This window comes from Nyctereutes procyonoides, unplaced genomic scaffold (genome assembly GCF_905146905.1).
Source record: "Nyctereutes procyonoides isolate TBG_1078 unplaced genomic scaffold, NYPRO_anot_genome, whole genome shotgun sequence".
NCBI lineage: Eukaryota > Metazoa > Chordata > Mammalia > Carnivora > Canidae > Nyctereutes > Nyctereutes procyonoides.
In genome coordinates this window covers 45,053,995-45,081,974 of record NW_026575047.1, presented here as the reverse complement: position 1 = coordinate 45,081,974, position 27,980 = coordinate 45,053,995, and the positions used below count along the sequence as shown (strand labels likewise).

Below are 27,980 nucleotides of genomic sequence, written 5' to 3'. Positions count from 1 at the left end.
TGTTGTTTCCATGGGGACTGAAGATGCCACCAGGAGGTGAGTTTCCAGAGGGAAATGGCTGGTGTTCAGCCCCACCACTCGAAATCCTGTTCTTTCTGAACAGGTGGTATTATGCTACCCCATTTCTTGCTGGAATTCTTCATATTTCTGTATAAAGCTCTCCTGCTACTATATCCAACGGCCAATATAGTACTAGGTGTGGTGATGCTTCCTTACCTTGGAATTGAAGTATTTCGACTATTTTTTTTTATTTTTTTTTTTATTATTATTTATTTACGATAGTCACAGAGAGAGAGAGCGAGAGAGGCAGAGACACAGGCAGAGGGAGAAGCAGGCTCCATGCACCGGGAGCCTGACGTGGGATTCGATCCCGGGTCTCCAGGATCGCGCCCTGAGCCAAAGGCAGGCGCCAAACCGCTGCGCCACCCAGGGATCCCTTGACTATTTTTTGATTCAAAGGGAAATGGCTGCCAATTAAAGATGCCACTTGGTGTTAGCATGGCCTTGACCTTCCCATCTGCCATGATGGCCTCCTATTATCTGCTGCTGCAAACCAAGTGCTCTGCCTGGAAGCCATTCTGAACAGCATCTCGCTCTTCTGTGTTTCAGAGCTGCTGCTTGAGGTGCTCACCCTGACTACTCTTTCCAGTATGGACAGGACTAGAAGTACAAAAATTTCAACCAGTAGCCCTCAGTGGGCTGAGACCACAGATACTTCTGGTCCTTATCCACACCAGAGGAAATTGATGAGTCAAGTTGTCCTGAAAGGTTGCAGCTTTTCCTTAGCACAGATATTTGGGCAACAAACTGAGCATGACACCACCAGGCATCATCTTCTTAACCAGGACCATCAGTCTAAGAGACTGTTCACTCAAAGTGTCAGGGAGGAGCAAGGCTGTCCTATCCTGGCTCTTGTCAGAACCAGTTCCCTGCGGTCCTCAAGTTCTCTTTGATCCTCAAGGCCAGAGCATCTTGTGTGGACCATGGAGGCTCCCCATATGTGCCATACCATACCGTCTCAGAAGCAGAGAGCCTCAGGATGCTCTGCTCCTGGAATGACACAAAAACCTCTCACCTCAGTCCTCAGAGACCAAGCTCTGAAACCTTTTTGGAGCTCACACTCTTATTGTTCTACTCTTATCATGGAATAAACATTATTTTATAACAAATGTGCATTTACTGTCCAAAAAACCAAACAATGAAGGATTTTCTCTATGACTCTGAGTGTGTGTCTAAGTAGACCAAAGTCTATTCGATTAAACCAGTGGTTCTCGAATTTGGCAATGTCTGGAGACCAGGGTTAGCCTCGTGGGTGAATATGTTGCACAGTCGAATGGGGTACCATAAATAGAAGGGCCCCAGCCCCACACTTGACTTAATGCTCTGCTGTCACTATCTTGAAATTCTCAATAGTTTTTATGCAAGAGGCCCCACATTTCTGTTTTGCACAGGCCCCACAGATTGTGTTGCCAGTCCTGCAGTAGACATAGAAAACATCAAAGATTGTCACACGTGGGGAGGTGCGGCCGGCATCCTAGCGGGTCAAGGCCAGGGATGCCACTCAACATCCTAGAACTCATAGGACAACCCCCACGAAATGGTATTGAAATGTCAGCAATGCCAAGATTGAGAAATCCTGGATGTGACCACGTGAAATCACCGATATTCTGCTATCTTTGACCTACAGGTAAAGTCATTTGATATGGTGCAGCATCATGGAACTATGCTTTACGTCTTTGAAACTCTTATTTTATCAAAACATATACAGACCAGGGAAAAAAAACCTGTTTAAATCTGCCCCCAATTCGTGTCCTTGTGTGTTTATTTTTCCGTTTCCTGGCTTTTGCAGGAAGTAATAAATGCAAGTGGCACAAATATTTAAGATTCTGAAACATTCTCGGTAAAAGTGTATCTCCTGCCTGTCCTGTCTCCAGTCCCTGCTGCCCTTTTCAGTGCAACCCCGTTTATCATTTTTTCACCTGTCCCCACAGACATTCTATAAATGGAGCATTCTGCACATGCAGTTCTGCTCCTCTTTTCCTTAGGATGTCCCTTATCGGTGCACCTAAAATGTTCATCAGTGATCCCCTGTGCCTGGTCCCAGCCTGCTTTGTTTCCCATTTTTCTGGGGCCACATACTTCAGTAACGAGGACCCCAAACATTCCAGAATCTTCTCCAGCCACTCTTCTTCCTGGTACCAGCTTATTAGATTCCCTTACTCCCTCATCTTTTGAAGTCCTGGCTGAATAAAAAAATAACATTCCATCTTCCGTTTCCTAATTTCTCTCCCTCGGTGCTCTTTGTCACAGAATGTATGATTGCTCTATTTAAAGTCTGCCGGGACCCAGCGCCTGTCAACGTTGCTGAACAGAATAAAAAGCTCTTGAGCTTGCTTCAGGCCAAACCTATACATAGACTTGACCCTCCTTTCTGTTCCAAGAAGAGCAGGAAAGAGCCGGATGTTGGAAGCTCTAACTTACCTCGTATTGATTTTGACACGCAGAGTAAAGGGGGGGCCTCCTCTCCCTCCGCGTGACAGCATGAGTGTATGTGACCACACGTTTGCTCATAAATTATTAATACCACCTTTGAATCAAAAAGGAAAAAGACAAGCAAAAGCAACCAGAAAAGCAGAAGCAGGCAGAGAACACCAGTTCAAGAGAACTATGAATTATTTAGAGGTATTTAACCACTGTGTTGATGCAAGGGCAACATTTCTAGTTGGGAGAAGTGAGAAGCCTGTAGGACAATGGGGCTGCAGCCCCAGCCAGCAGCATGTGGCTGCCGAGAGGACAGCAAGTCCCTGGGAACCTGTCCTACCTTTTCTTCTCAACCTTCCATCTCTCACGGCCACCATACTTTGTCTCCCAGAAGGAAGGCTGCAAACTCTGGTTTCCTCTGGTCCTCCAAGGAGGTGACAATGGGGCGCCCCAGGAATGGTCATCCCGACTGCCTGATGATGGAGGTGGCAGAGAGAAGGCTGGGCCCCACCTATGCTGATGGAGAAGTGTGGTCTTAGAAACCCAAGCAGGTCTGGCGATCACCTCCCCCAGGCACTACTTGTGATCCTGCCCCAGACAGGATCTGGGGCTCTGGGGCTTGAAGGAAGGCCCTCCACCAGCTCTCCTGGCTTACCTTTTCCATCTTCCAGCACTTTTTTGTCCTTCTGGGCACCATTGGGTTTGTCCTAGTCGTGGCCACATTCCTGTCTAAATGAATGTCTTGAGATGGTGATGTTGGGGAGACAGGTGCAAGGTAAGCTAGGGTGAAAGAATGGAAAGTAAGCTTTTGGGATGGCGAAGTAGTCTCAATGTTAAGTTCCCAGATTCGTTGCCCTAGAAAACGAATTTGGGGAGGGGGTTGGTAATAAAATACATATAACATACAATTTACCATTTTTACCTAATTTATCAACTTTAGCCATTTCAAAGCATACAGTCCAGTGGCATTAAGTGTGTTCACACTGTTGTGCAAACTTCACCACCATCTGTCTCCAGAACTTTCTCATCCTCCCAAACTGCTCCCCCACTCTCCCTTCCCCCACCCCCTGGCATCTGGCACCCTTTCTCCCTCTGTTGCATTTGGCTACTCCAGGTACCTCATGCACATGGAATCATACAGTATTTGTCCTTTTGCGACTGGTTGATTTCACTTAGCATAGTGGCCATCTATGGGTCCATCTATGCTGGGTCAGGATCTCATTTTTGGAACACTCCGCTCAACATCTAATCTTCTAACCATGAGGAACATAGACTCTGGAGTTCCTAGAAAGGGGGACTTTGTCTAACCAAACCTGCAGTATGTCTCCCAGCTTGTATAATACTTATTTCGTTATTGCTTCATGAGATTCTACAGGGCATTTTTAGGGAACCATCCTGTAGGGGTCTGTGATATTTTACAAATCATGCCCAGTGCCCTTCAGAATGCTACATACGTATATTATTACTGCCTAGATGAATCGATGAGTGGATGCGTGCTCCTCATATGTCTAGAGCTGACCTGTTTGAGTGCTGCAATAGTCACGGTCCTCCAGAGAAATGAAACCGGATATATACACGCAGAGATTTATTTTAAGAAATTGGCTCACATGATTGTGAGGGCTAGCAAAAAATTTTGCCAGGCAGGCCAACAGGCTGGAAACTCAAGCAGGGTTTCTCTGTTTCAGTATTGAGGCAAAGCTTCTTATCCCTAAACCATCTTTCCTCTCGATGAAAGGAAAGGAGGTCGGATGAGGTCCACTCACATCGCGGAAGACACATTCTTTAAAGTCAACTGAATCCAGATGTTAAGCATATCTAAAAAATACCTTCACAACAACATCTAGACTAGTGTTCGGCCAAACTGGACACCATAACCTAGCCAAGTGGACCCACAAAATTAGCTATCATAAACATATACCTCCCAAATCAAGAAATTTGTAAAAATGCAAGTTACTATGGATACTCCTTAAAGGGAGGGAAATAAAGATATTAAAGACTGACAACTATTAAAAATAAGATTACTATGAACTTGTAGTCACAAAGTCTGGAGTTGGGATGTTGTTGCTATTTATATCGTGCTCACTTACAGAAAATATTTGAAGAATCAGAGTCAAGAGCAAAAATCCAGAAATTGTCAAGAGAACTAAAATTGAGCTTCACCGAATATTCACTCTAGTGAGTAATAAAATCACATATTATTTTATGTTTACTAACCCACAGGATTTGGGGAGCTAGGAAGATTTGATTTGGAAACCACTCTTTCATATCAACAAAATCCAGGACTAGAGAGAGAAATTTACTGAAGATCATACCGTGTGAAGCCATGGGCCTCAGCTGCTCTGCAACCAATCCACACAGTCAAGGCCCCCCCAACCTTTACTGAGCACCTACTGCATGCCAGGTTTTCTGCCAAATACCTTGCTAGGTACTGGCAACATGTGCCAGGCTTTTTAAAATCACTACTGTAGCAATGCTACTTTCAGGAATGTAACTATTACCCCTGGTTTCCAGAAGAAAATTGTAAGCTGTAGAACATAGGGGATTTGCCTGAGGTCACAAAGCTATCAGGCCAGCTGTTGGAATTTGAACCCAGGCAGCAAGGGCCTGAGTGTATGTTCTTGTCCATCATATGATACTGTTTGTAGTAGGGAAAATAAAAGCACATACAAAGGCTTTTAGGTTTTACTTTATTAATGTGTTAGGAGGGACACTATGAGACAGGAGTCTTATAACATGCCTGGCAGTTATGCAGCTAAGACACGTGAGCAGAGAAGTTGGGCGTGGGTAAATTCAGATTTTGTGAGACCCTGACACTAATGTAATCTGGGAAGTGCCCTTTAAAATACAAAGTTAGGAACACAAATATAGGTGCCAAAATGAATATTCACTTAGCACAAGAAAACACCACACCGTAAATTTCTAAAAGTTGATCAAATACTACAAACATTACACTATCCAAAAAGAAAGAAAGAAAGAAAGAAAGAGAGAGAGAGAGAGAGAGAGAGAGAAAGAAAGAAAGAAAGAAAGAAAGAAAGAAAAGAAAGAAAGAAAGAAAGAAAGAAAGGAAGGAAGGAAGAGAAAGAATTACTTCTTTCGTAATTTTTCGGATCCACTTCTACAATACCTTTATCCCTATATATTTGTCCTGCCCACTCTTTGGCTGCCTCATCCTATGACAATGCAATTATTTTATTTTATCTTTTTACAGAGAAAATGGATAATGTAGCCCTTCTTCTGACATGGATGATCGAAATTTTATTTTTATTCTTAACAGTTTAGAAAAATTCTTTGCACTTCCCGCTAATTTCTGGTGTGGTCATGTAGATTTCAGAATTTTTGTCAAAACTGAGAAAACCTCTGAAAGTTTATATATGAGCTGTGAGATTTCAGGATATTTCAAGTATTCTTAGGCAGTGACTAATCTTGCAGTCCTCAAATTCTCTGAATTGATGAAACTTATTAACCAGTTTGCTGTTGATTCCCTCATTATAATGTGTTGTAAGTTTAAATTACATTGTTGATGTCAGTATTTTGAGGCAAATCAGCAAGAAACTTAAATCTTTTCCCAGTGTGTTCAAATGATTAACTCCTCTTATTAACTGGATTATAAAAAAAATCTGAGGATTTAGTCATCACTTCCATTAAAAACAGAATACTTCTCTTAATGAATTTCTGCCTTTGACATATCTTTTTTAAAGTTTTACAATTTTTTAATGTCAGGATGATTTCTATTGATTTCATTTTTTTAATCATATTTTGTATATAATCCATTAAGTTTACCTGAATTTGCTCTCAGTTCTTTTTTGGCTTGGTTTTGCATTTTCATTTTTTATTTGTTCATTTGAGTAGAGTTGATACATGATGTTACATTAGTTTCGGGTGTGCAGCATAAGGATCCAGTTTCTCTATACTTTTGTTGCTCCCAGTTCTTTAATAAATTTAAAGATGACACAATACGTTTACTTTCATCCAAATTAGAAGTCTGTGATTTCTCACTTTTATTGAAGTGTTCCAAAGCATCTTTCCAAATTCTAAGAAAAATGCATATTGAAGGTTTGTCAATGTTTTGAGAAAGCTTTGTGCCCTTCGTTTATGTTCAATCTCCTTTTCCAAGTCTTCAAAAATATATTTTTAGGGCTCTTGACACATCCTATACTGCAGAGCTCGAACAGCTTCATCGTGGGCAGACGTTCTCATGACACTTAAACTCCTGAAAGAGAAACCCAAACTTGGCCAATCCAAAAAGAAGACATGTAACAGAGACATCTGGGGTGGCTCAATGGTTGAGTGTCTGCCTTTGGGTCAGGTCATAATCCCAGGGTCCTGGGATCGAGTCCCGTATCGGGTTTCCCTCAGGGAGCCTGTTTCTCCCTCTATGTCTCTCTTTCTCTGTGTCTCTTACGAATAAATAAATAACTTCTTAAAAAAAAGAGGAAGAAGAAGAAGACATGTAACAGATTCAACAAAGGAAGTAGTCAACAACTTTAGGCATGTCAAGGGCAGCAGGGAACATGGACAAGAAATGACCAAGACTCCTGATTGCAGTGAAAAAAAAATTTATTTCTTGCAAATTTACAAAAACCTATGACTATGTGAACATGTTGGTCTCCCCCCGGTCCTTAAAAGGACCCTGAAACAGAATCTGCAAGGTGGAGAGGAGGTATCCCAACAAGGATGGGATGAGGCAAGAAAGGGTTCAAAGGACTGTGGACAGATCGAGGACACTGACAAAGCTTGCTCTGTGGGTGATGAGATGCTCAAGAGGGCTTGGTGTTTTTCTCAAATGTATGGCAGAAGGGAGAATGGGAGGTGAGTATTTAATGGGCACAGAGTATGAGTTAGGGAAGATGAAAAAACTCTGGAGATTTACAGTGGTGATGGTTACACAACAACATGAAGGTACTCAATGCCCCAGGACTGAACACTTATGAACTGCTACAGTGATAAGTTTCATGTTATGTATATTTCACCACACCAAAATAAATTTTAATATCAGTACATTTTCAAATTTTAACAAGTTTTTAATTGAGATCATTATGGATTCACAGTTATAAGAAATAATATGGAAAATGTTCTGGGGCACCTGGCTGGCTTCAATCAGTAGAGCATACAACTCTTGATCTCTGTTGTGAGTTCGAGCCCCACATTAGGTGTAGAGATTACTTAAAAATTAAAAAAAAAAATCTTATACTTTACCAAGTTTCTCCCCCGGTAATTTTTTGCAAGACTCTAGTACAATATCATAGTCAGAATATTAACACTAATAAAATCAACGTACTTGGATTTCCCAGTTTTACTTGTGTGTGGGTGTGTGTATGTGTTCGTCTATGCAATCTTAGCACCTATGTAGGTTCTGGTATCCACCACCACAGTCAAGCTATGCAACAATCCCAATGCTACAGGGACCCTTCATGCTGCCCTTTTGTGATCATGCCCACACCCCTCCAACTCTGCTCTCCATCCCAAACCCCAGTCCTCCATTTATAAAATGTTATCATTTCAAGAATGGTATGTAAATGGAATCGTACCTTCATCTCATTCATACACAGCTTCTTGGCTTGGCCTTTTACACTCAGCTAAATTTCCTGGAGATGCATCCAATCTGGTAAACGTATAAGTGGTTGGCTCCTTACTATTCCTGGGTGGTGCTCCATGGCACAGATGTGTCCCAGTTTTTTTAACCACCTTTTGAAGGACACCTGGGCTATGGAAGGACAATTTGGGGCTATTACAAATAAAGCTGTTCTCGACATTTGTTTATAGGTTTCTGGGTGAACGTGAGTTTTTATTCTTCTAGGGTAAATGCTCAGAAGTGCATTTGCTGGGCTTTCTGGTAAGTGCACGTTTGTTTGTTTGTTTATTAAAGATTCTATTTATTTATTTGAGAGAGAGAGAGAGAGCATAAGCAGAGGGGAGGGGGCCGAAGGAGGGGGAGAAGCAGGCTCCCCACTGAGCCAGGAGCCCGATGCAGGGCTTGATCCCAGGATTCTGGGATCATGACCTGAGCTGAAGGCAGACATTTAACTCACTGAGCCACCCTGCCCCCCACCCCCGGCATGTTTGGTTTGTTAAGAGACTACCCAAATATTTCCCAGAGGGTTTTCCAGAGTGTGTTTTTCAGAGCTGGTCCATTCTACATTCCCCAACGCGATGTATGAGCGATCCAGCTTGGCTGCATTCTCACCAGCATTTGGTGATGTCACTATTTTTATGTTACCCATCCTGATAGGTGTGTAGTGGTGTCTTGTGATTCCGATGTGCATTTCCCAAATGACCACGGAGGTTGACCATCTTTTCATGGGGTAGGGTGTTAAGCACAGGAGTAGGGTGGCAAATGGGCACTTCCGAAAGGTTGCTCTTGGAAGGGATTCCAATAGTCCCTGATAACAGCCACTGGGAGCCTGAGCCAGTACATGACAGCCAAAGGACAGAGAAAGGTGGGCATGGGGGATTCCAAAAAGGCTTTCAGAAGTAAAATGGGCCAAACGTAGTGACCAGGACAGGGGGAGGTGACTTCCTGCTGAGGAAGAGGAAGAAATCCAGAATAGAATTTGGTCTGGGAATGTTGAGTTTTGCCTCTAAAATATCCATGTAGCTCAGAGCATTTGGATGTAAGTGTTCAAAATCAGGACTGAATCTGGGCTGAAGACAAGGATTTGTAAGCTCCTTGATTTCCATCACTGAACCCAGCAGGGGAGGGGCCTGATGTCTTTGAATTTCGAGTCTACTGGTTGCCCTGGTAGGCAGGCGGTGGGCCCCGGGCATCTGGGGACAGAGGCAGAGGACCTACACACACACACACCATTCCCCAGAGCACATGACACACCTCACACACCTAAGTGCTATTTTTCAGTTATATGTAGATTGGGTTATACTTTCACAAATCATTTTAAGAATTTAATTTTAGATTTTTTCATTATGACTATTTTTTGGATAATAAAAGCACTCAAACTATAAAAGTGTGCAGAATGTTTAATCAGCTGAAGTGGCCGTGACTTCGGGATAGTTCGTCTTCCCAGACACCGGGGGTCTCCACGGCTCTGAAGCACCAGCTCCCAGGTCCCCTGGATATTCTTTCACTGAAGGCAATCTTCCACCTGCTTTCCTGGAAGACTCCCTGCCCTTCACCTGCCCCCCAGGCTTTCCTGTTCCTCTGCAGGGAACAGGTGGCTGCAGACCTTCCTGTTGGACTTGAGAATCTCCCTCCCCAGTCTACCCCTTGCAGAACCCCGCCTGCCCCAAGGCTGACCCCTCTGAGTTGTGCCTGGACCCCTCTCTGCGAGGCATGCACTGCCAGCCCCAGCCCTCTGGGAAAGATGCTGCCAGCCACGCATCCCAGGAGCTTTCTGCACTGCTGTGAGGTCTCCTTTGTTACCTTTACAAAGACTGTAAATTACCTTCTGATCTCCAAAAGTACACCTGCCCCACACACCTACCTTCACCCCCAGCTCTGTAGTATGAAAACCAGCAAAGCCACCAAGACGGGCAGAAAAGCAAACCATGGGGTCTCCATAGGACTCAGCGCCACGGAGCACCAGGCGGTGCCTATCGACGTATAACACAGAAAACGGGGAAGTTGGCTGAAACACAGTGACTGTGGATTCCAGCCTTGCCTCCCATATCTCTAAGATTAAATATAATTCCAAAGAAATTGAGGTTATCTTTGAGAGGGAAGGAGGGAAGGAAGGAGGGAGGGAGGGAGGGAGGGAAGAAAAAATGGGCTTGACCTGTTCTATTACTGAATTGCAATCACTGATCCTTTGTGACACAGAAGCCATAGGTCACATCCAAGATCTTACTGCAGACCCAAGGGGATTGTTCTCCCAGGAATATGAGACTGGCCTCTTATCTCGTAAGAACACCCCTAACGTCTCCGCGCTGAGAATTAGCAAGGATGATGACACGGAGAGCGACAAGGGGACCCCTGTCTGCCATTGTTCTGCATCCATTTAACTGGTTCTGTATGTTTTCCAGCTGACTCCGACAGCTCTGTCATGCTTTTCCAACGACGGGAAAAATCGGGAAGATTCGATTTACTTATATTTATTTTTTTGCCTTATTTTCAGCATTTTCTAAAATTAAAAATCCAATGTCCAGACCCCGGTTATTTAAAAACAGGCCAGTTAACTTCCGCTGCCTAAAATTTCCCTGGAGGCCCTGAGATTCCTAAAATGAAGCCATCTGAGGAAGCTGGGAGGTAGGGAAGGAAAGAAAGAGAGACAGTCATTGAGGAGATTCTGCTCTTACTTTGCCTACTTGGTTTTCCTTCCGGAATCTTCTCAGGCCTGGGATCAGAGAACCTCACACCACCATCCCCCACACCCCGTGCTACCTCCCATAGCTGTGTCAGCCCAGGAGCCAAGAGGAGGCCCACCAGAAGTGGGGAGCACTGCTGCCTCCTCAGAGTGATGCCACAGGAGGCCTCATTCCCACTGTGGGTGAGGAAAAGACCTTCTTGGCAACTGAAATGAGTTGATGTCATCCTTTTGGGGCTCACTGCAAAAAGTCCCCTGGGCTCCCCATTAAAACAGACCACATAGGCACGATTACATGGAGAGCCTATCCATGAAATCAGTAGATCCAATGATTTAATTTGGAAGCTCACAGATCTTTTGAGAAAAAAAAAGAAAAGAAAAGAAAAAGAAAAATACACATTCACTAGCTCTTCATTGTGCCAAGAAAGGATATTTTTGAAACAACTACTTTCTACTAGCACATTTTTAAAGAAAGAGTGCTTTAACTCAGGCACATACGTGCATGCACACACACGGAGAAAGAGAAACCCTCCAGAGTAAAGCACAGCCCGTGAGTTGACAATGAACCTCAAGCTTTCTGAAAAGTCAACCACTGTTCCAGAAGCCTTGGTTTGGGGTAGAAGCTTCGGGTCTCCCCTCCCTTGGCTGTGTGTGGGGACCTAGCCTATCTCTCCATCATCTCTCAGCGAAGATTAGACAGTTTGAGGGTCCCAATGTTTTCTTGTGAACTTCTCTGGGAAATGTCCATGAGAAGGAATCAACTCCTCTGAAAGCCGTCCCCTCCCTGGAGAAAAAGCAGACAAATGAAAGACTGATGACCAAAATGTGGCCATTACTCATCGGTTGTTGGGCACCGCTTCAGTGTGGGTTTCCCAGACCGGTGTACGCCTGAAGCTTTAACTTCCAAGGGGACAGAGGCCTGGCCTTAGCACTGTGGTGTGGCTGGCTCGGGTGTCAGCCGTGGAAGGAAGGCCTCCTGCTTTCATCTTACCATAAGGCCTACGTTGCTCCAAATGCCCCGCAAAGACCCAGCACGGCATCTCAAGACCTCCACCAGTCTGCAAAACTTCAGTGCTCAACGGATACCCCTCGGATTGCAGTGTAGTTGGCTCGACACAGATCTACAGAATGGAGAAATGGATGCCTTCTTTCTGATGAAGATCCTGATGCTCCAACTCTGTGCTAGGCAGGCGGTGAGGGGCTTTGTCACCCCAAAGCAATTTGTAAGGGATTGGAAGCCTTTGAAAGGGGAACGTGCCTGTGACCAGAGTTGTATCACACTGGCCTCTTAGTCACAGTTGAATTTCTTCACAAATGCACGTTCTAGCACGGGCCCTGACCAATTTAAATTCTAATGGGAGGAAGGATGAGGCCTCTTGGGAGCCTGGCATGCAAGGCGAGAATCAATTTCCTCCCTTCCTGCCAATATTCTCTCACCTGAATATGTGCCTCTGAGGATGAAAGAGGAAACTGGCCACCAAGAAGTAACATATGGAGGTGAAGCTCATTTTGAAAAGGGGACAAGGGGGTGGACAGGCCATCAGAAACAGACAAAAGACATAAATACAAAGGGCCAGCAAATAGATCTAAAATATTTAGCACCATTGGTAACTTTTTAAAAATGTGAATTGACACAGTGAGATTTGGTGAGTGACACAGTGAGTGCACTTTTAGTGCATCCAATTGGCAAAATAATGTTACAATAGATTTTGCTTCCTAAGTTCTGAGGAAACCCACCCCTTAGGAGAAACAGAAACAATGGCTGTTTTTCTGGAAGCCAGTTTTAATTTACAGGGCCAACCTCAGGAACCCGCATATCCTCCAATACTTCACCTGCATAAATGTATTCTAGGAAATAATGAAAAATGTCATATAAAAAAAAAAAGAAAAATGACCAGAGATATCTTTATGTAAGGATGGTCTCTAAATATCCCAACAGCAGGAGTTGATTAAATCTGCTTTGGTATACCTAAGTGATCGAACAGGGGAAGCTTACGTGATATGGTAGCTGTTCATCTGTTGAAAAGGAAAGCAGTTTAAAATATACTGTTAAGTTATAAAAGAGTTTCAAGCATAGGAAGTGTTGGGGCACCTGGGTGGCTCAGTTGTTTGAGCATCTGATTCTTGATTTCAGCTCAGGGTGGTGAGATCCAGCCCCGTGTCTGGCTCTATTCTCAGGATGGAATCTATTTGTCCCTCTCCTTCAGCTCCTCCTCCCATTTGAGATCTCTCTCTGCCTCATATAAATAATCTTTTAAAGAAAGAATAGTAAATGTACATTCTTTTGTGTTAACTCATCATTTCGATCAATAAATATTACTAAGCAAGAAGAATGCATCAAAGATCAAAATGGATCATCTCCTACTCTTATAAAGATTGCATTTACTGGGATGATGGGGACTGAGGATTGGATAACAATAAATAAGTTGGTGAGACAATTATCATAATGTGAGAACTGCTATGCAAGGAATTAAAGTAGCTGACATACTAGTGATGTTTCCGAATTTTAAACTGAAATCTGAATAAGAGAAGGATAAAGTAGAGTGGTCCAGGCATAGAAAACAGCTTGTGCAAAGGTCCTGAGGCAGGACTAAGCTTTAGACGACGTGTTTAGATCTAGCCAGACCATGTAGGTAAAGCTAAGTGAGAGAGAGGCAGAGTGGTCAATGAGGCCAGAGAGGGGGTAGGGGCTGGATCATGTGGGGTTTAGTAAACCAGAGTAAGGAACTGGGATGTCATTCTAGGTGCTATGGAAAGAAATCCAGGTCTCAAACAGGAAGTATGATCGCATCAATGTTACTAAACTTCACTCTGGCCACTGTGAGAAAGAATAGATTTAAAAGCACAAGAATGGGGGAGCCCTGGGTGGCTCAGCGGTTTAGCACCTGCCTTTGGCCCAGGGCCTGATCCTGGAGACCCGGGATCAAGTCCCACGTCAGGCTCCCTGCATGGAGCCTGCTTCTCCCTCTGCCTGTGTCTCTGCCTCTCTCTCTCTGTATGTGTGTCTCTCATGAATGAATAAATAAAATCTTTTTAAAAAATTAAAAATAAATAGATAGATAGATAGATAGATAGATAGATAGATAGATAGATAGATAGATGAAAGCACAAGAATGGAGGCAGGGAAACCAGTCACTGGGGCAGCTGCAATCATCCACACCAGGCTTAAGAGTGGCTTGGACCAGGATAGCAGATGGCAATGGAGAGAAATGAACACAATTAGAATTTATTCTGGAGTTAGTACCAACAGTATTTGCTAATGGATGGATGACTCTGAAGACTTCATCTTCATTCTTCTGGTTCCCCTCAGATGCCTCCAGCTCCATTTCCAGTCCTTTCCTGCCAAGGTTCATCTGTACCTCCTGCCTCTGGGTTCTGTGGGATGACTGGCACTGTAAACTAAATCTCCCTTTCCTCAAACTACCTCGGCTAGTTTTCATTCCTTGCTACCTCAACTGAGGCCATCAAGCACCTGCTGTGTTACAATCCTCCCACAGCCCTTCAGGATGGCACAGCAGTTGAAACAAGCAAAGCTCAGAGGGATGAGGTAGCCTGCCCAGTTCAGAGTGGCAGAGACTCAAGCCCAGGTCTTCGGGGTCCAGAGTCAGTATGCCCTCCTCTCTGCCATGCTGGATTACCAACATATACCCAAATGCTAGTTGAGTGACAAATATGGCTAGGTAAGCCCCGAAATTTCAGCTCCTTTGTAACACAGAAGGAGCACAATGGCTGCCTAACTGCACTAATTTCCCAGCTTCCCTTGCAGCTAGGTGTGGACATACAACTTTCTCCAGTGGAACATTAGAAGAAATGATGATGCAAGCAGAACCCGTGGCTCCTCTGCACTCTTTCCCCTTCCTACAGGCTGCAAGCCAGGCTTGGCAGTAAGCCAGCTTCAATTATGCCAATCACAATAAGGCTTTGGAGAGATTGTGGAACAATGACTCAGAAGGAACCTGAATCCCTGAATGACCACATGGTGCTAAGTCTGCCATCAGTCTGGAAAGCTCACCTGGCCTGGGTATGTGAGAGAGAAAAAATATCAACTTTAATCTTCAAGTCATACTATTGTCAGGTCCCTTCGTACAGCAGTCCAGCCTTGCCTTAACTAATACATCACCTCAACATGATTCATATATTTTAAATACCAGTGGCTTCTTTTGTTAAATAATAATTAAGCCCCTCAAACAGTACCTCCAAACAATACATAGATGCTTGAGTTTCCCCATTCTGGCCCATGGTCGAATTTGTCTAGTCTGTGGACTAGAGTCAATACCTTCAAAACCCAGTTTAGGGGCGCCTGGGTAGCTCAGTCGATTGGGCATCTGATTCTTAACTTTGGCTCAGATCATGATCTCAGGGTCATGAGATCAAGCCCCATGTTGTGCTCCAGGCTCATCAGGGAGTCTGCTTGAGATTCTCTCGGTCCGTCTGCCCCTCATCCCCATTTGCACACACACACTCTCTCTCTCTCTAAAATAAATCTTTAAAAAAATTCAAAATTAAGGGAGTATCCGGGTAGCTCAATGATTGAGCATCTGCCTTTGGCTCAGATTGTGACCCTACAGTCCTGGGATCAAGTCCCACATTGGGCTCCCCACAGGGAGCCTGCTTCTCCCTCTGCCTATGTCTCTACCTCTCTGCCTCTCTCTCTCTCTCATGAATAAATAAAATCTTTTTTAAAAAATTAAAATTAAAATTAAAAATTAGGGATGCCTGGGTGTCTCGGTGGTTGGGCATCTGCCTTCAGCTCAGGGCGTAATCCCACGGTCCCAGGATCGAGTCCCGCATCGGGTTCCTGTGTGGAGCCTGCTTCTCCCTCTGCACATGTCTCTGCCTGCCTCTCTCTCTGTGTGTCTCTCATGAATAAATAAATAAAATCTTTAAAAAAAATTAAAACTGAGTTTAAGTTGAAAACCAAAATCAACAAGACTGTAACCATGCGTGAAAGATTTTGTTTTACATGCCATTATTTATAAAAATATTTTAAGTTTTATATTCTTTCTTAATAAATGCTTAACAATTGATAGAGCAAAATTTTAAAACCATGCAATCTAATATTAAATCTGCTGGGAAAATATTTTTTTTGGGGGGGAGGAGGGTTAATTATTGAATTGAGTTTGTTCCAGAGAGGCTAGTCTGTGGGATCTGGCTCTCATATGTTAATGAATCAATTACTTTTTAAATGTGGTGGGTTAGTCAGGGAGCAAGCCAAAAACCCTAGTTGATTACTATGAGAATTTGTTTATATCAGCCTGTGAGCTTACTTCCCAAAAGGTCCAAATTTAGAGACCAATTTTAAGATACCCAGAAATATGTGTGACTCAGTTACTTCATAGTAAGTTCCACTGAATACTGAAATAAGCCCGGATCTCCCTACACTTCTCCGTGGTTCGCAAAACTGACAAAGCTCTCCAAGTCCACTAGGAAAACAATCTGTGGACACTGGGTGCATTTGGCTGAAGGTGACCATACATTCATACTCCACCAGCTTTGACAGCGCTATAGATAGTGGAGCACAAGCTTGTTCCCCAGAGTGGCAAGTGTAGGCATTTCTGGCATAAGCCCATCAGGAAAGGTAGGGAAAGGACAGTAAGTAAAAGGGGGCCACATGTTTAGTGGGAAATGCACTGGTTTAGGATTCAGATGGATGTGGATTCCAATCCTGACTCTACTATACACTCATCAACTCGCTTAACTTTTTTGAACCTCAGTTCCCTATAAAATATGGATACTTATACCCACCCCATAGAGTGTTATGAGGACTGAGGAAGCACCTAAAACACATAGAGAATGTTCTGGCAGGCTTGGCACTCAGTCAATGACTGCAAAACAAAACCCAGGCCAGGCCGATCCTGCCTCGAGATAAAGAAGTCAGCAAGCCTGCCCTCTTCACCAAGTCACCATGAAGGAACACAGCATGCCAGCTGGCCTCAAGGTTTCTAAATTGTCAAGGACAGGCTTCTGTGGGTGCTGTTGTGGGGCGGGTAGATATGCTCGCTGACCACATTCCAGCTGTTCTCCTGCAACTGTGGCTGTCTAAACCTTCCAACTATTCTCATGGCTAAAGCAGCCAGCAAAGCACAGTCAAGGCCTCATGGAAAAGTCTGCTTTCCAGTCACCTTCTTCTGTTGTCCAAATTCATAAATGACTGTGAAGGACTGCCTTATTTGCTTTTTATTCCTGAGGCTAATAATTAATTTCTTTAACAAAAATTTAAAAATTAAACCAAAAATAAGCGAAAAACGAAACAAAACAAAAAAATCCTTCATTTGTGTTGATTATGACCATTACCATTAGACAGCAAATGACTGGCCTAGAGGAAAGAAGGCCCGTGAATCAATTAGGACTTCTTTTTATGATGGGCACAGGCACTGTGTTTTTAGCTTCAACACATAGACATAATATCAAACGGAAAATCAAGTAATGTTTTCATTTTTGAGGCTCCCTCCCATGCTGAGACTATGATGTTTGGTCCAATGTTCATCCACCCCTACTCCTTCCAAGCTTCTCCTCATGACTTCCTGGTCTCTGTAATGAGCACTTACTCCCTCTGACACTTTGATACCCCCCTATTTCCCAATGAAGCATCTGGGTCTTCCATCAGTCCCTACTTTCCCATATCCCCTTAGCACCTTAAGTTACACTCTCGATAACATTGTGCCAAGATTATTAGGGTCTTCTGCTGGCCTCACACCTCCTATTTTTCCAAACCATCTTCTATTGACCTACCAAAAGTGCAGCTTTAGCTGAATCATTCTGCATCTGCTCAATAACCCTCGATGGCTCCCTATTGCTCATTCTGCAACCAAAGTCCTCCACAGTATGGCCCTAAACTCCCTTCTCTATCATGTCTCTTCTCCAGTATTCACATTCCAACTAGATTTAATCACTCCTTATTGAACTTACCCACCTTTTGCCATCTCAATGCCTTTTTCATGTGATTCCTCTGCCTGGAATACTCACCTTCTTTCCCATTCACCCACACATGGAACTCAGATCCATCTATCAGAGACCATCTCAAGGGATACCTCTTCCACAAGGTATTCCTTCCAACTAGCAATCAACCTAACTCCTAAATCTCATGACCTTGTATTTGCACTTACTTTCTTTCTGTTTCTTGTTCCCTTCCACCTTGCAGTGTCGACTCCTACATGTCCATGCTCAGGCATACACAACAACCCCCCTCGCCCACACCACGCAGCCCTCCCACTGGACTGCAAATGCCTGAAGGGTGGAGGCTATGTTCCTTAAGTAAATGCCTGCTACAGGGTCCAGCACAACACCGGCTGTGGAGGAGCTTCTTGACACCAAGCGCGCCGGATTTGTAAGAGTAGACAATGCCTCTGGGAGCCTTCCAGCCTGAGCAGCTTCTTTCTGTCTGTGCAAAACAAGCAAGTCTCCAGCACCCATTCCCTTGTGGCGTCTCACTGAGGCCAAGTGTGGGACATAAGACAGCCCCTCCATCTTTAACAGGCTACTCTGAGACCTTCTGACCTGCTTCTCCTCTAAGCTGTCTTTTACTTTTGAACCTGCACTTACCCAGGAAAACATAATGGGGTGACCCCCCCCCAATCCAAAGGGACAGCCCTACTGCCAGCCCTAAGTGAAGAGTTCTGCCAATTGGCTTCGCATTGTGCCATCTGCTGGGAGAATTCCTCAAACAGTTCCACCAGGAATCCACCTTCTGAGGGTGCATGCTTGGCCAGCAGGCGCCACCCCTCATCTGAAGCAGCCAGAGACAGCAAACTGCCCCATACCCTGGTAGTACCTGCTCCCTCTGCGCTGGGTATGATGCCTCCTCCTACAGCTCGAGCCCGGCAGTCCCACTGACCCTGCGCCCTTCTCTCCAGGCGAAAGCTCGCCCCATAATGTGAGGACTTCCAGAAGGGGCGTGGAGAGGGATCCAGCCACCACATATTCCTGACAAAAAAACAGAAACAGAGAGAGAGAGAAAAGGAAAGAGTGACCAAGACAGGGTGGAAGCCCCAGCTCTCTCATTTTCTTTTTTTTTAAATTTATTTTCATTTTTATTTTTATGTATTTATTTTTTTTAATTTATGATAGGCACACAGTGAGAGAGAGAGAGGCAGAGACACAGGCAGAGGGAGAAGCAGGCTCCATGCACCGGGAGCCCGACGTGGGATTCGATCCCGGGTCTCCAGGATTGCGCCCTGGGCCAAAGGCAGGCGCTAAACCACTGCACCACCCAGGGATCCCCCCATTTTCCTATACAAATGTGAGGCCAGGGATCCTGGTGGCGCAGCGGTTGGCGCCTGCCTTGGCCCAGGGCGCAATCCTGGAGACCCGGATCGAATCCACATCGGGCTCCCGGTGCATGGAGCCTGCTTCTCCCTCTGCCTGTGTCTCTGCCTCTCTCTCTCTCTCTCTCTCTCTCTCTGTGACTATCATAAATAAATTAATTAATTAAAACAAAAACAAATGTGAGGCCAGATTGTAACCTTTCCCTTGGCAAGTCTGTGCGCAGGACAATAGAGAAACTAATAGGAACATGGCTCTTGCACTGCGTTAGGCATTCGTTCCCCCATCCCTTTTTTCTCAATGGCCTTACTTTTTTTCTTAACACTTGAACCCAGGTTAGTCTATTTCCTATTCCTATTTCTAAAGAATTCAGGCCCTTTGCAGTAAAGAAAGACAAGCATTCCCCAGAGCTTTATATTAGGAATGCTGCTAGATTGTTGGTTGAAAGCATGTACATTTGTTAATTTGCACCCTAAACACACCCCACGGTCTCATTTACCTCTGAGCACTCGTGTGTATTGCAACTACCTATGCACAGTTCCAACTTAATCAAATACTTAATGAGCAGCTTTAATATTTGTTGTCTTCTCCATAGGAGCCCATGCTCATCGAGGTAAATATTGGCTGCCTCTACTGCCTGTGGTTAAGAATTGTCTGTCCTCATCGAGTCAGTGAACTGCTGGTCCCCCAACGTGGGAAAACCCTGCTGGGTGCTCTCCAAAGGCTTCATTTTAAAACGAGATGTTTCCACTTAACAGATCTTTTGCCAACACCAAGCAATTTGGAAGAGCAGTATGAAATCCACCATCTGGGTGATAATCAGAGATTCTTGTAGATGCTATTACATGCCAGACGCTGGGGATGCAATGAGGACCTGCCCTCACAGTGCTTATGGTCTGGGGGGAGAGGCCTACACTTATGGAAAGGTCAGCCTAAGGAATACATTACTGAGAAGTGAGATCAGTATTTGGCAGGAAAAGCATGGGGTGCTGGGAGAGCCATTCCCTAAAGAAGAGATATTGGAGTTGGGCTGAAATATGAATGTGGGGAGAGATTATTCACCCATTTTTAGGTCTGGAGCCCCCCCATACACACACATACACACACACACACATACACACTTAGTACAACTCCATTTATTCCTGAAGAACCTAAGGCCCAGCAGAGCTCCATGTCTTGCCCAAGGTCAGGGCTAATTATAGAAACCGGCCATCCCAATATCTAATCCCTTCCTGCTAAATCACATGGATTTTATTTACATCCCCACCATAGATTATTTCAATACATCTGGCCAATAAAACGCAGAATATTCCGTTAAAAGCACATCCTTCTAGACCACAAGCATAAATAACGATTGTGTTTTAATGTGGGTGATACCTCTTCATTTTGCAAATCCAAGTTCTCATCATATCAAAATCCAAGACAGTTTGTTTTCAGTAAGAACGGGAAGGTCATAACCCTGTCTAAAACGCACTGGCAAATCTCTCTAACCGTGCAATGCTAATTTGGGCGTGAGCTGTGTGTTTGGGCTGACTTCACGCCCCAGCTGGGGTTTCAGATTTGCACATGGCGATTGGGTGGCTTTTTACTGTTGCCCTGCGAGGGAGGATCTTTCCCTGGATGCCCGAAGCCTCTGGGGATTTACCGCTGTCCTCGCTGATGTGTGTGCCTGCGCTGCGCCGTGAAACATTCTTCCGAAAAGCCTTGAAAAGCCCGTGAGAATCCACTTGCAGTCTGTGCGCTTGCACGTAAAAGCAAGGACTCGCAAGAACCGCAGAGGATCACAGTCTGACCTCTGGGGAGGGGATGTGATGCGGTCTTCTTACTCTACACACGCCTGGGTTGTGTAGAATCGTACACAAGAACGTACTGGTGTATGACACACTCAATACACATACACACTTAATGCATATATATGTGTGTGTATTACTTCCAGGAAAAATCATAAACAAAACTAACATCTCAACAGAACAAAGGTGCTTCTCCGCGGAGAGCAGAAGCGTTTCTTCTGGATGGGACTGTCCATTCCAGAAAGCTCAGAGCAACTCCAGATTGACCAGCCCAGGACTGAAGGTGGAAAACGTGCCCTCCGCAGCATCCCAGCGGGGAATTTGGAAAGTTGGAGGCGCCCCGAGGGTCGCCGCGCTCGCGGTCCGCGCCCGCCTTGCCGGTGCATCTGGGCAGGTCTCGACTTTGCCGCGCGTGAACCGCCGCCCAACCCGAGCGGGTGCGGGAGGCGCGGCCGCGGCGGGGCGGGGCGGGGCCCTGAGAGCGCGGCCCCCACCCCACCCCACCCCACCCCACCCCCGCCCCCGCCCGCGTCCCCTCCCCCCAGCCCCGCCCGCGCTCGCCCCCCGCCCGCGCCCGGGGCGCCCGGCCCGCCCCCTCCCCTCGCGCGCAAACGAACCTCGCGACGCGCTCGGCGGCGGGCGGGGGCCGGGCGGGGGCCGGGCGAGGGAGGGGGCTGGCCCGAGCTGCCCGGCTCCGCAGTTGTCTCCCGAGCGCGGGCTGTGCCGCCCGAGCCTCTGGGCTGCGGAAGCGCGGGCCGTTGGCTCCCGGGCCGGCTCCTCCAGGCGCTCGCAGGCATGCAGCCCGGGAGCAGGCGGCGCGCCCCGGGCCGCTGCTGAGCCGGCCGGGGCGGCGGGGAGCAGCGCCGGCCCAGCCCCTCCCACCTTGCCCCGGGGCCCACGAGCGGCGCCCCCGCACCCCCTCTCCGCGCGCAGCCCCGCCAGCGCCACCCCCCGCGGGCCGCAGGGGCCCATGCAGCCGCCAAGGTAAGCGCGGGCCGGGAGCTGGGCGGACCCGGCTCCGACGTCCCCGAGGCGCCCCGGCACGCGCGGGGGCCACGGCGGTGCGGAGCCTCCAGCCCCCTCCCGTCTTGCTCGCGTCTTGCCCAGATTCGGAGCTTTGCCGCGCCTCGATCGCTCTAGCTCTTGGCAGCAGTAAAGTTTTTGTGGTTTAGTATTTGCTCTTTTTCCCGCAGATGCTCTCCGCGGGCCGCCGGCAGCGCGGCTTGTCTCGGGCTGTGTGCGGGCCGGGAGCTCCGTCCTGCCGCGCGCCACCTCCTCTCCGCCGCGGGACGGAGCGGGCGGAGGGCCGACCCGCCGTGCACCCCCATTGGCCCGGCTGCCCGGGTCCCCTCCTCCTGCTCCCGCCCGGCTGCCTGCCCCAGCAGCACGGTCGCGAGACGAGCGCCTGCTCGCGGGGGCTTGGGCGCTGCTTGGTCTGGACTCGGGTCCGAGCGGTCCCTGGAACCGGGCGCACCGGAGCGCGGGAGGGTCCGGGACTTGGGTCTGCGCTCGGGGGTCGGAGTCCCGAGGGGCCCCGGCGCTCCTGAGTGGACGGGTGTGGCGGGCGGGGCACGGACACGGTTCCACGCCCGGCCCGCGCCGTGGCTCCGCCAGGGAACCAGCTGAAGCCGGGGTACAGGTGCATTTAGGGGGCGGGCCGACGGGAGGGCAGGGACGCTAGGTCGCAATTCTTGGTTGCATCCCGTTAATGAAATTGCATTGGATTTGCTCGGAGGCACAATCCGTTCCCCCAGGTTGAGATTTTTAATAGGAGCCTGCGAGTTGCTATTATGTGGTGTGGTTTCGGAAGGCGTCGAATTGTGTTTATTTAATGAATCGGGTGCCTCGCGGACGGAGCCGGGGGAATCGCGCCATCTAGCGGGGATGGCGAGCCGCGCGTCCCTTTAAGGCAACGAAGTTGTGTGTCCGTCCTCAAAGTGAGGAGACTCCAGCCCCAGGTAGAGAGGCGGGATGCGCGCCTCCTGGGAAGAGTCGTCCTGAGGGTCTCCATAGTCTGGTTGAGCGGGAGCGGCCCGACACCCCCAGCTCAGCGCGCCAAGCTCAAGGGACAGCACTTCAGGTTGTACTGCGGGGTAGGAGATCCATCACCTTCTCCATCTGGTTTAGGGGCCACTAGCAAAAACATAAAATGTTACCTGCCAGCTAAGTGGATCCCCGTCCGACCATCTATTGTAGAAACAAAACAAAACAAAAAAAAAACCAAAAACGATGCATGGACCTCTTTCTCTTCTCCAGTGCATCACAGAGGGGTGATTTTTCAGGCAGATCTTGAGCCATGACCCCTAGGAAAGAGATCTGTGGTGAAGGGCAGCTGAAGGACGAGTTGGGAAAGGACCTCCTGCCAGTCTGTGCAGGGACAGGATAGTACACCAAAATGAAAAATTTTAGACACATATAAAGGGTCTCCTGATGTTCCACTGCCATAGCAGGTGCCAGGCAAGCCCCCTCTATGAGGGCTAGGGGTCCCCAGTAAAAGATGAGGGGGGATGACTTTGCTGGGTGACAAGCAGAGCGGACAAAGGCTCTGGGTGGGGCACCCACCCATCCAGGCGGACTCCACAGTCTCCGTGGCTGGTTTTTGCTGCCACCTTCCAGGCAGGATGATATTAGCAATGAGGGGATTCTCCCAGTACTAAGGGATACGCTGGTTCCTTGGAGAGCAGCATGGTGGTTCCCTTGTGTTGAAGACCATTGCCCCCTTGCAGTCCTCTTTGCTGTGGTGGTGGTGGCGGTGGTGGTGGTGGTGGTGGTGGTGGTGGTGGTGGTGAGGGAGGTCCCAGATTCCTTTTAACAATAGCCTCACGCCTACCGTTTCCCTCCCAGGTGATAGACAGCTCCTGGGTATCTGTGGATATAGACATGTGGAATGGTGGGTGGCGGATCTGCCTCCCCCGTTGTTGTCTCTACCCCTGCAAGTGTCTATTTAATAACCAGATTTGTAACAAAAAGGGTCTTGCGGTAACCTGGCATCTTATTCAAGGATGACTTATTCTCTGACCTTTGCTTAGAAACTCCTTACAAGGCATGACTGCTTTCCCCCCAGGGTGTGTCATAACACAGAATGGAGCCAGGAACAGCTCCTATTTGATAGGACCCTTGACTTGGCCCTTTGGCCACCCTGGGATGGGCCAAATACAGGAATTCTTAGATGAGAAGATGCAAAGTAAAATGAATAGGTACTCAACATCCCTAACATCGGGACAGGAAGTTTTTTCAAGCCACTGTCACACTGCTGCTCACCAGAACAGGTGCTGGCATTTCCATTTCTCTAAAGACACTCATGTCCAGAGCAGGATAGCTCAGGTTCTGCAAGTCAAAAGTGCCTTTTCCCCTTTGACCTTGCTACCAAATGAATTAAACTCAAAGCACTTGGGCAGCCCAGGTGGCTCAGCGGTTTAGCGCTGCCTTCAGCCCAGGGTGTGATCCTGGAGACCCAGGATGAGTCCCACGTCAGGCTCCCTGCATGGAGCCTGCTTCTCCCTCTGCCTGTGTCTCTGCCTCTCTCTGTGTCTCTCATGAATAAATAAATAAAATCTTTAATAAATAAAAAATAAACTCAAAGCACTTGCTGTTACTAAGTGTGGCCCCCAAATGTGGTCGTGCCTTAGGTGGTAGGATCACCAATCTCCTGAGAAGTCTGCCATCCAGGGAAAAGAGACGGGGATGTACCCAAGTGAAACTGAGCATAAACGATCTGGGATCACTGGAAACCAGTGCAGGCTCATTTGAATCTCTTGGTTCTGTGAAAAGAAGGCACCACTCCATAAAGATCATTGTTCTAGAACCTGACTTATAATATCCCAGAGGTAATTTCAAATAACTTTTAAGTGACTCTGGGTGTTTCTGTGGCTCTTTAAGGAGAATGGTGTTGCCTTTCAAACAACAGCCATTGTTTATTCATTCGAAGGACATAACATAAATTTGCCCCGAAGAAGGAGGCTCCAGGCTCCCCCACCTGTCTGGTATCCAGCCCTATGCAAAGGACAGACTCCTTTTTAACCAAATGACAGTGGAATTTCAGCCTCCGATCCTTTCATAGCAATAGAGGTAGGAAGGAGCAATGAACAGGACAGTGGAAAAACTAAGGACTGCCTTACTCGATTGTGCATACAAGGTCAGGCCGAAGTCAGTTTCCTTGGTGATGAATAAACGTGTTTTAAAAGGATGCCCAGTTTCTTAGCTAGGTGTGACCCTATGAGTAGAGCCGAGGGGTCTTGAGGCAAGAATGCCTGCTGACATGTGAAACTTTTTCTAATTCTAAGGGCAGTGAGAAGGCATTTTGAAACTGGGGCAGGAATTAACAAAGCAAATGCAAATACCTTTCATACCCTCATTTAAAAAATATAAAGTCACTGCTACTTTGACGAATATAAAAATCCGCTCTGTACTTACTTGTCTTATAAAATTATTATCATGTCCAGAGTAGGAGGGTGAAGAAATAAAGTGTAGCAAACACTGTTTATGCAGGGAAGAAAAAAAAAAAGAGTCCAGTGAGTTTATTTCTTGTTTATCAATTGTCTGTTTAAAGCAGTGCTGCAAGATGAAGAACTTTCTAGAATCGGGATACTAGATTTGCCAGAGTCTGAAAAATCTGGCAAAAACTTGGAAACAAAAGATTCCGTCGCCTGTCGGGTACATCAAGGCCAGTTCCTATAGATTCTGCAGCCTCCACAGGGCAGAGCAGAGATCAGCAGGTAGGAGTAAAAATGCCCTAAAACGTATTGATTTGTATCTGGGACGCATTGTTTAGGGGTTACCAGCCCCCATGGCTGCAACTTGGGTTTTATTTTTCCATCCTCGGGAACTCTCCTACTCAAGGTCTTTGCAGCAGCTTGCCTGGCTGATAGCAGCAGTTTGTCCTCTTTCCTGATAATGCTCAGCTCTTCTGCCTCCTGAGCACAGAGATCCTGGCCACATCCTCAAGAAACATCTCAGTACCATTTATTCTTTATTCTCAGCACACCATTCTTCTGAAGATGGGTCCAAACAATTTTTCACCCTCCTTTGGCACGGTGAGGACTTTTGTCTTGCTCGGTGACTTTTTGAAAGGAGCTCAGGTGGAAGCACACCAGCATACAAAGACTTACCATTATGGCCTCCTAAACATTCATGTCAGAGGCGTCGTCGGCCACAAGGCAGGCACTCTACTTTTATACATTTGGCTCATCTGTGCCATGGTGTGTCTCTGCCCAGCCAGTTAGCTATTTAAAAACCACGATGCCTCATTGTGCCAGGTGCTTCCACAAAGTTCTGTGCTCTCTCTCAAAGTCTAATCCTCTTTTGCGATCACAAGGTGTTGCTGGTTACCTCCTGACGGGATGGATGCCATATTACTTGGCAATCTGGGAGGCTTGCTCAGAAAACACCTGCTGGGCAAAAGTGACTTTGAGATTTGCTGCCAGTGTGCATTTTCAGTGCCTAATGCTGGCATCCTGGAGAAGAGACTGCTCTCACAGGAACATCTCACTTGAGCTGCTGAGAGCTTAAGCTACACCATGGTGTTGCTACCTCTGCAGCCGTTTTGTTGGGGGGATTTTAAATCGATCATAGCCCCTTGGTCAAGTGCATGCCCTGGACAGCGGCCACAGAGTCCCAAGCAAATATAAGTCCTAATGACTTCCACAATGGCCTTTGTGATAAAGAGTCTCCCCTGACTCCCAGGGCTATCCCTTGATGCGCCTCTTAGAAAAGACCCTCATGGGGCTCACCAAAAACCCACTCTTTTGTTTTGAATTGACCAATCTGGCCTTAGCACAGAAACCCTCAAACGCTCTACCCGTGGACCCTAATAAAGGCTTGAGCCCCGGTCCTGCCTGTCTCTGCACTCTCCCTTGACCCCGACTCCATGGGGTCCCTCCAAGTGTGTGCCATGCTCTTCCTTTAGGATCTGTTAATAATAAACTTCTCTATTTCAATTTCTCCTGTAGTCTACCTTTGAACCATGGCTCACCATCCAGCACCCTGTGCTCTCCTTAACAAGTGATAATTTGACAGAGTCTCATAACAGAAAAACACATGGAAATGCATATCTCTTTCACAGAATCATAAACACTATAGGGTTTCCTCAAAACAATTGGTACTTTGGAAACAATAAGAATTAATGTTTGTTTGAAAGTGTGGGCATATAATATGCTTTCAGTTAAATTTAATTTAATGTCCATTATGGAGAGAGGTAGAGTATAAATATAATTTATTATATTTATTATATTATAATTTATTATAATTTATTATATTTATAACAATAATAAATAAGTATTACATTTTCTCAGATTGACTTCCATTTATGCAAGAGAGGCAAAGCAACAAGAAAGGTAGAGTTTAGAGACCAGTCTTACCTGTAGGCACTTTGAGGTTCACAATGGCCTCCCCTCAGCGGGTCCGGACCTGCCAGTAACCCCTCACTGTTACGTTTGGCAGGTCATTTTGTTCCAGAACAAGGGATTCATGGGACATTAATTATTTATGTTGCTTCACATCCTTCAGTGCAGCCAAACAGTTTGATATTCACATTTCAGAATACAGAGTTCAAAATGTGTCTTTAAGTATCTCAAGAGCATATGGTAAGGTAAAGCCAGCTGCCACCCTTTCCTCGGCTGTGAGGGTTTTAGCTTGCTTTTATTTTTCTCTGCTGCGATCTCTAAGCTCCCAAGTGTCTGATTTCTTTTTTTTTTTTTAATTTATTTATGATAGTCACAGAGAGAGAGAGAGAGAGAGAGAGAGGCAGAGACACAGGCAGAGGGAGAAGCGGGCTCCATGCACCGGGAGCCCGACGTGGGATTCGATCCCGGGTCTCCAGGATCGCGCCCTGGGCCAAAGGCAGGCGCCAAACCGCTGCGCCACCCAGGGATCCCCAAGTGTCTGATTTCTTTATGAGTAAATGGAGGCTATTGGCAGAATCTACTTCAGGCCTAGTTAGAAATATATTACCTTTCCTGAGCCTGGGCCAGGAGTCAATGAGGATAAAGCACACCCAAGCTAAGATGGCACCCAAGCCTTCCCTTTCTGAGGCAATGACCAATCTCTAGGGGCAGAAGCACACTAGTTTTGAATTTGAGACAGGGTTCGAATGGCTTGTGGTTTGAAAGGACAACAATGAATTAGTAACTCCAGATAGTTTTACCTAAACATCTTGTTGTGTAATATTTACTTCATCATTCAGAGGCTACATCCA

At 46.5% G+C, this 27,980-nt stretch overlaps 1 protein-coding gene, 1 long non-coding RNA gene and 1 pseudogene across 2 annotated transcripts in view; 2 read left to right on the top strand and 1 right to left on the bottom strand.

The window, feature by feature from the left end:
* Positions 1-204: 204 nt before the first annotated feature.
* LOC129510208 (transmembrane protein 216-like) lies at positions 205-1,701 on the top strand (annotated as a pseudogene).
* A 1,126-nt stretch (positions 1,702-2,827) lies between these two features.
* On the bottom strand, positions 2,828-18,662 carry LOC129510118 (uncharacterized). The gene is made up of 4 exons (XR_008664530.1): positions 18,508-18,662; positions 6,262-6,691; positions 3,137-3,261; positions 2,828-2,997 (listed from the first exon to the last, which is right to left on the bottom strand). It is a non-coding gene; the product is annotated as an uncharacterized LOC129510118 (long non-coding RNA).
* Positions 18,663-21,454: 2,792 nt separating this feature from the next.
* RGMA (repulsive guidance molecule BMP co-receptor a) overlaps positions 21,455-27,980 on the top strand; it is a 45,180-nt gene continuing 38,654 nt past the window's right edge. Inside the window, exon 1 of the mRNA XM_055326143.1 lies at positions 21,455-21,772. Coding sequence (XP_055182118.1) covers positions 21,759-21,772 — 14 coding nt within the window. The 5' untranslated portion in view covers positions 21,455-21,758. The remainder of the gene's footprint in view (positions 21,773-27,980) is intronic.